General features: G+C 37.4%; 1 protein-coding gene across 1 annotated transcript; it reads left to right on the top strand.

Annotated features, from left to right (window-relative positions):
- Window positions 1-704: 704 nt before the first annotated feature.
- LOC147858616 (uncharacterized) lies at window positions 705-1,558 on the top strand. The gene is made up of 3 exons (XM_087325649.1): window positions 705-824; window positions 912-1,055; window positions 1,460-1,558. The coding sequence occupies exons 1-3, from the start codon at window positions 705-707 to the stop codon at window positions 1,502-1,504; spliced, it is 309 nt and encodes a 102-aa protein (XP_087181775.1). The 3' UTR covers window positions 1,505-1,558.
- Window positions 1,559-8,238: the final 6,680 nt, after the last annotated feature.

The following is an 8,238-nucleotide window of genomic DNA, read 5'->3' as shown; positions in this document are numbered from 1 at the left end:
CTCGATCGAACATGCGGGTAGCGGATGCCAATCTCTCTAGGATTCACAGGTTTTACGCAAATCAGGTTTTTTGGGAGTTAGGTGGATCTCTAGGGATAGTGCCGGGTACAAACTTTTCAGATCATGCACCAGTAAAGCTAACTTTGAAATTGCGAGTGGTTGTATTTCATGATCATGCTAAGATTCCAAAGTGGATTCTGAAGGATGATTCTATTGCAGAGAGTGTTGCTTTCCTTTGGTCTACTGTCTTTGCTCCTGATAAGTTAACTAAGGTTTTCGTGGCATTATTTCAGCTTAAGAAACTGCTTCTAAACAAGGTTAACGATAAGAAATTTTTTCTTATCTCTCGGTTGGCAAATGCAAGAAGAGGGTTGGCCTTGATTCAATATTTGCAAGAAAGAGATATCAATTCAATTTATCTTCAAAACAACTTACGGAAGTTAAGAGTCGAGATTTTTTTTATGCAATCTAAAATGGCTGATTTTAAATACTCTGCATTTGCAACAAAATGGTCTCAAAAAGGGGACAAAATGTCCAAATTATTTTTTGATGTAGTTACTCCAAGACCGCGGAAGTTTCAGATTGGTGCATTAAAGAGGGATGATGGTACTCTTGCAACAGATCCAGATGAAATGCGAGAGTTGGCATCGTGATATTATCAACAATTTTTGTCAGCTGATGAGGTGAGTCAAAATGTATCGGCAATGAGGGCTATAGTTTTCGGTACAACAAAACCATGTGTTACAAATCGAATGGTTCAAACTCTTTTATGCCCTTTTTATTCTTTTGAGGTTCTGCAAGCATTAAAATCTTTGGGTTCAGAGGTTTTCCCGGGAGAGGATGAACTAATAAGAGATGTTTTCTTACAGTATTGAGACATTATAGCTAATGAGTTAACTAGTGCTTTTCAGATAATTTTTTATTTGGGAGCTATGCTAGAGGAATGGAAGGAGGGGCTGATTTGTCTTATCCCTAAAGGGGATGGAGCCTCGGAGGACATTAGGGCACGGCGACTGATCACATTACTCAATACAATTTACAAAATTTATGCTAAGGTATTGGCACTACATTTGCAACCTTCATTGCCTAATATTATTCATACTTCTCAGACAGGTTTCATGCAAGATAAGAGTATATTTGGTAATATTTTTTTGTTTTGGGAGTTGTCCACTTTAGCTATGGCAAAGAAAGAGGACTTAGTAATTTTATTGTTAGATTTTGAAAAGGCTTATGATAGAGTGAATTGGGACTTTTTAGAAGAGGCGATGAGAAGATTAGGGTTTCCAGAAGCTTGGATTATTGCATTCTTTGTATAGATTAGCTTATAGTTCTATCTTAGTAGTAGGAGGTAGAGGACGAAGGTTTCAAACGTCACGATCTATTCGCCAAGGGTGTTCGTTAGCCCCTTTCTTATTTCTTATTGTTCCGGGGGTATTTTCAGCCTTTTTTAATTCAGCAGGTGCTGGGATCCAAGGGTTGGTCGCACCGATCTCTAACAAGATGATTCTAGATGTGGAGTTTGCAGATGACACAACACTATACTTGCGCGCTGAAGAAGGTAATTTGTAATAAAGCACAAGCTACATTGGAAACATTTTGTGTTGCCTCTAGTGCAAAAGTTAATTGGTGTAAATTAGTGGGTTTTTGGGTTTCTAAGCGGCCATTGCCATTATGGAGACCATCTGAGTTTTTTTGTTGGATTCAAGGAGTTTGAGTTCGTTACTTAGGATGTCAGGTTGGTATAAATATGAATAAGGAGCGATTGTTAGCTCCTCTAATGTTATCACTTAGGAAAAAATTGTTGATTTGGGACACTACATAGTTGTCTTTAGCAGGCAGAGTAATGATAGCTAATCAAGTTCTCCTTTCATTGATGTGGTATATTGCATCTACTTGTTTGTTCTCTAGATTCTGTTTGTTACAGATTAAACGAATGGTTCAAAACTTTATTTGGATAGGACGAAGTAATAATGATGCTCGTGCGAAGGTAGTTTGGTTGACACTTACGACACAATTTTCTGATGGTGGTTTAGGGTTGGTAGACCCAGACAACCAATGTAAGCCTCCTTTGGCAAAATTTGTTGTTAGGGCTATGTTGCTTGCTTAAGGTATATGGTTAGAATTTCTTTTAAATCGATTTTTTGATATTAAACCGTCTACGGGGGGGTTTTGGAAACCATCTCTAAGATGGGCATTCTTGTCAAATTTTAAGATGAGAACAATACATGGTCCAATAGATGGTTTTATGGTTGGCATTTGTAAAGCATGGGAAGCTGTTAAGTTTTTTTTTATTCGTAGATGCCCCTCTTCAAATGAAGAACTATTGCGGCAACCTTTGATTTAGAATTTTATTTTTTCTGATGAAAGGGGTGTATTGCTTGGTAGTAGACCGCGATTACAATGGGTTACATTGGATAATGGTATAACTGCCATGGTAGCCTCTTGGGGAAATTATGTTTTTCATCTGAATAATTCATAGCTAGATGCTACCATGTGTAGAGGTTTTAGAGTTATGTTTGATGAAATTCAATCATCTTTAGGGAATTTTCTCTCTAATTGGTCACCTTCTTTTGAGCATGTTTGGTTTGGATATTTTACTCCGGTTGGTTTTATTATTGGAGTAAAAGGAACAACATCTCAATGAGACTGTTACTATTTTGATGTGTCTAAGGAAGGAAGATTATGGCAGACTAATGTGGAATCGTCAATTTGGCAAACGACATTGCAACATCCGGTGACAGTGATTGGTAAATCGGGTAAAAAATGGATTTTAGATCCTTCTCCTTCAGATAGTATGTTAATTTGCCAACTATGGGTTTTAAAAAAAAAGTCATTGTTGGATCCATCAAATTATCTTTGGAAACATACAAATCCTTCGTCTCATACTAAATTTTTTCAAATTTTCCAATATTCTATGAAGTTGGGACGAAAGTTGCTCTTAAGTAGGAAATTTCATCTGCCATCTGCTATGAAAGTGTGGTTGGCAAATGGAGCCTCTTTAATGGATGCATCTAAATATTGGAAATGGTTATGGAGTATGCAAATTCCTAAGAAGATTGTCCATTTTCACTGGTTATTGATCCATTATGCACTACCAGTTCGGGCTTGGTTGCAGCAATTAGATAGTAAGTCATGTGGTTTTGGTTGTGGATGTATGGTAGAATCAATTAAGCATCTATTGTGGTCTTGTCCTAAAATTATGCAAATATGGCAGACAGTATTAAGGTTGTTGATATTGATACATGCTAATTGTGTTGTCACTTGGGGTGCGGTTAGGTGGGGCATTCTAGAGGGTCATCTCTTGTTATATGAAAAGGAGGATATAGTGGAAGCTTTTCACATAGTTCCTCCTCATATACAAATGGTTCAACCTTTTATAAGTGATAGTTTGCAATTTAGGGATGATATTATATGGAAGACAATTTCATCTATTCTGATGTGGGTAATTTGGAAAGCGCGATGTGCATCAATATTTGATAATGTCACTCAAGATGTTGTTGTTATAATCGTTGAATTCTGGTTGTTACTTGTTCATACATTACGTGGTCAGTGTGAAAGTTTCATAGGCAATGTTGATGCCATTTTTAGGAAGCAAATGTATTTTAAAAGGATATGGACCTCTATGCTCATTTTGAGGGAAGATGGAGATCACATAATTTGGATGTATACTGTTCCCGTGATTTTGGGAAACAATGTCTACTAACTTTGTTTATGGACATTCTGTTGTTACAGATTTTGGGTGTTAAAGGTTACATTGAATGCTCAATTGCAGTTTGGGAGGAGTAGACGATAAAAATCTTGGAGATATGGTGTACAAATATGTGTTGTTCTTGGATATACACATCAAATCGACTATGAGGAATGGCGCTGGAAAGTTGCTGCTACTGTTGACTATGCTCAACAAATTGGCTATGATGAGAGTACAAGGGAATCAGTCAAAAACTTAAAACAGGGGAAATTTAAGAGAAAAGAAGAGAATGTCAAAAGAACATTTCAATGTTGTGTCATTTCTCAAAGCTTGTGCTTGGTGGAAGGATCTTTGTGAGGGTTCTAGAATACGTGCATATATTGTGAGAAAAGGGTTGCTGGAAAAAGCTCATATGTAGCAACTGTTTTGATTAGCATGTGTGTTAAATGTGGTGCTCCTTTGAAAGCACAAAAACTGCTTGGAAAGTTGTCAAGCTAAAATGTTATATTGTGGAATGGAGTGATAACTACAGGTGTACAACGATTCCGATGTCCAAAGTATTATTTCAGCCATCTCTCATCGGCATGGAGGCTGCAAATACCCACGAATAGAAAATGTTTTTAGGTTCCTTTCTCCTCATGAATGGATGGATGAATTTATGGTTAGCATTAGCTTTGTTTTGGTGGGGTTCTTCTTCTCACCAAAACAACCATCAACTTTTGTATTGCTTATGATTTTATAATACCAAGGTGTATTGCTTATGATTTTATAATACCAAAGAAAAGGATGTAGAACTATACTGTACATCACAAAATTGTGTAAACATAGATGTTTTTTACAACATTATAGATTTTTTTTAGAAAGGTAAATAATTTTCAAATTCTAGAAGTATTTAACGTACTATATGTAAAATACGTATCTTACGTATTTTATAAGTATTTAACATATTAAGAAAATGTATTTAACGTATTTTTAAATTGGGAGGTACTATATGCATATTAATACGTTATATATGTATGGTATCCGTACCGTACCTAACAACCTTGGTTGGGCCTCAACAAGGTACATTGTATCAAGTTGTAGCTCCTCGGGACCCAACTCGATACATTGTATCAAGTTGACCTTCCAACTCGATACATTGTATCGGGATGAGACTCCATCTCCAGACATTGTATCGAGATGGAGTCCCATCTCTATCCATTGTATCGAGTTGGGACTCCAACTCAATACATTGCAGTAGAGTTGGGACTCCATCACGATACAATGTATCGAGTTGGACTCCAACTCGATACTACGTGTTGGGGAAAGGGGTTTAAAAATAATATGTCTGTATACTTTAGGGTTGAGGCATACTTGGAGTTAGTCCTAGATGTCTTTTTGCTCGACATGTTGAGTTGGAGGTGGAGTATGCATGTGTCGGTGTCGTGTGTGCTTTGTGGCCATCTAGTGCTCTTTGATTGGTCGTGTGCAAGTGCGAAAAAAAAGGAAGTGATCCTCCTATATATAGGAGGAAAAGGTAAGTAGGGTTAGTTAAGACTAACTATAGTTAGTTTTATTTATTTATTTATTTATTACTATTCATAAACACTTAAAGTGCATGTACTTGTCAATACATAAATGCATGAAATTATGTGCACCTATGATTGTTAGCTTTTTTTCTATGTACGTGGGTTAAGAAGGATCAATGTGCACTAATTTATGTGCAAGAATTTAAGTGCACGTGGTTTTAAGAAGGATCATTGTGCAAGAATTTATGTGCACGGGTGATACCAATTAAAAAAGTGCTTTTAATGCACATGTATAAATATTTAAAGTACATTTCTTAATTAAATATCAATTTTTATATATATTAATATTCATATATAGGACCTATGTAAGCTTAAAGATCTATATGTTTATTGTTGTGAAGCAAACTCTTGTCTACCTTTTTAGTTAACCTGATTGCATAGAATAAGCTTGAAAAATGAACCCTAACTCACCATTTTCTCTCACGGAAGAATACCCATTGTCCACGGGTTCTCCTTTCTCGATGGAGGAATACTGCCTTGGTTGATTGAATATTGAGGCTCTACAAAGTATGGCACTAAGTCAAGAGTTCTCTGTTGATGAGTATGATCCCAATGAGGAATCGACGAATGCAAGGAATGTGTTTCAAAGTTTGACAAGTGTTTCAAGTGGTAGATAGACAAACAATCTTGCGCAAGATGAGACACCAATTGCCAACATAAAGGAAATCAAGTCAGTAAGCCCTTTTAGGAGGGTTGCGCACCATATAAGTCAAGATAGATTTGCTCTAGTGACATCTAAGAATCAACTTACCTTAGATGTTAACAACGTATGCTGCGCTTGTGGGTGTATGTCAAGGATTGGAAAGGACAACTTGCAGTCGTTGTGGCGTTACTATTTTTCTCTAACTAGTGATGAACATGACACTTATCTTATGACACACTTACAGATGGTATCAAACAAAACATCTGACAACTTGATCTCCTTCGAGTATTTTCTCTTCATGGCGCAACAATGTTGTAGAGTAGCATTCAAGATTGCACTATGCGTTAGCAACATGAGATTACATAGAGTGCAACTACGAGTTTTGAATGGTGATCCTAATAGTGAAACCGACATGTGGCAAGTATAAAGGGTGCATCAGGAAGAAATGCGATCAACTGGATGAAGACATGCGTTAAGCTTAATTGTGAGGTAATGCCAACTACTGATAGGTTGCATCTCTCTGATAATTACACACGTCGAGAAGTTTACGATTCCTATAGATCGGAGATGTGTACATTCAACGATAAGTAATCCACCTTCAATCAGTTGAGAAGATAGTGGACATCACAATTTAGTAACGTTATTATACCTTGAAAAGTACGCATGGGGTATTGTTCAATATGTCCAAACTTTAAGAGTGTCGCTAAAGGGGCCAAGACAACAATGGAGAAGGACATCAATAAGAAGTTGTTACAGGACCATCAAGAAGCCCAAGCATTAGAGCAAAAGAGAGTTATGCACCATAGGGACAAGTCAATGAACAAACATGAGCAATATGTGTCTAATGTTAATAGATGGAATGGACCAAAAGAAGACATGTCTACCTCACCTTAGAAGGCTTCCTAAAGACTTCAACGATGAATATCTCGTTCAGATTAGCTTGGCGGGTTGTTTGGCTTATAATGGGACTGTTAAACCTCACGTCTTCGTTACTTACCCAAATGTCCACAATGACCCTAATTTAACCTGAGTCATTGTGATTCAAAGGGTTTTGATGTCTTGGGGGCAACCCTTGCCACCGGTTCTGTATATTCAATTGGAGAATACTACTCGAGAAAACAAGAATTCAACAATCTTCAATTATTTGAGTATGTTGGTGAACCAATGAGTCTTTAGGAAAGTGAAAATTAACTTTCTGTTTGCTGGTCACACACATGACCATATGAATAAGATGTTCAACACTTTCTCCAGGCAGTTATCACGATATGATGCTTTCACCTTACCTAAGCTATTCGACATAATTTGTGATGCATATACGCCATGTCCAAATGTACAACACTTGAAGGAGATATATGACTTCAAGAGATACATCTCAAATGGTGGGGATTGAAATGCCAAAGTTTTAGCTCCATTAAATAATATAAACTTCAATCATGTTTTCTTGATAAAGCAAAATGATCTTAGTGGTTGTACGTTGTTATATGCAAAGCAGTATTCATCTTCCCCCCGATAGGAGCGAGAAGGGGGATGTTAGTTTCTACTTCATTTGCCTTCTACTACTATTTATAGTGCAAAACAAATGCCGATTGAGACTAAAAAGATAGTGCACAATGAGTTGGTTGATCATCAGAAGGACTTTCGGATACAAGCCTTACAAGACAAATGCAGGCGCATTGGTAATGCAAAGAAGTATGCTGGTGAACAAGATACACCATGGTGGGATGTGTTCTTTAAAGATCAAGAAGAAATGGTTGATAATTGAATCCTCGGTACTTGGACCGTGCAAATTGTCGAATACAAGTGTATAATGGACGTATTCACACTATCCCTTTGTATAGATCAAGTTTGGGCCATTTGTGTAATTAGCATAAATGGTAGATGCCCTAAGTCTGTCACTATATATAGTGACCTTGTAACCTTTTTGTAAGGTTGGGTTGTATTATTGCTTTATGGAATAGAAAGAGTCGTTTTGTGCCTCTCTCTCTCTCTCTCTCTCTCTCTCTCTCTCTCTATCTCTGTGCAACGACCTAGAAACTGTCATACGCAGGTACAGAACAGAATCGAATGCTTCTTGATCTTCCGCATAGACGACCTTGTCTCCAACATCTGGTATCAGAGCCTGCACAGTATTCGGTCCTTCAATCCGCTGTCGGACGTCGTCTCAGCCTGCACAACATTCGGTTTCCTGCGTCATTCGAAGAAGAGAGAAGAAGAAGAAAAAAACGAGGCTTGCATCTCATCGCGTTAGATCATCTTCGCTTGGAGTAAGCCAGCTGGTTGTACTCTGTTTCTTGTGATCGTAACCGCTCGAGGCGAAATCCCCTTGTGCAACATTGACA

This window comes from Azolla caroliniana, unplaced genomic scaffold (assembly GCF_043228905.1).
Source record: "Azolla caroliniana isolate FFs.n. ecotype wild unplaced genomic scaffold, voAzoCaro1.0.p SCAF_10, whole genome shotgun sequence".
Lineage (NCBI taxonomy): Eukaryota > Viridiplantae > Streptophyta > Polypodiopsida > Salviniales > Salviniaceae > Azolla > Azolla caroliniana.
The sequence above is the reverse complement of the archived record's forward strand: the minus strand, read 5'-3'. Positions and strand labels throughout refer to the sequence as shown.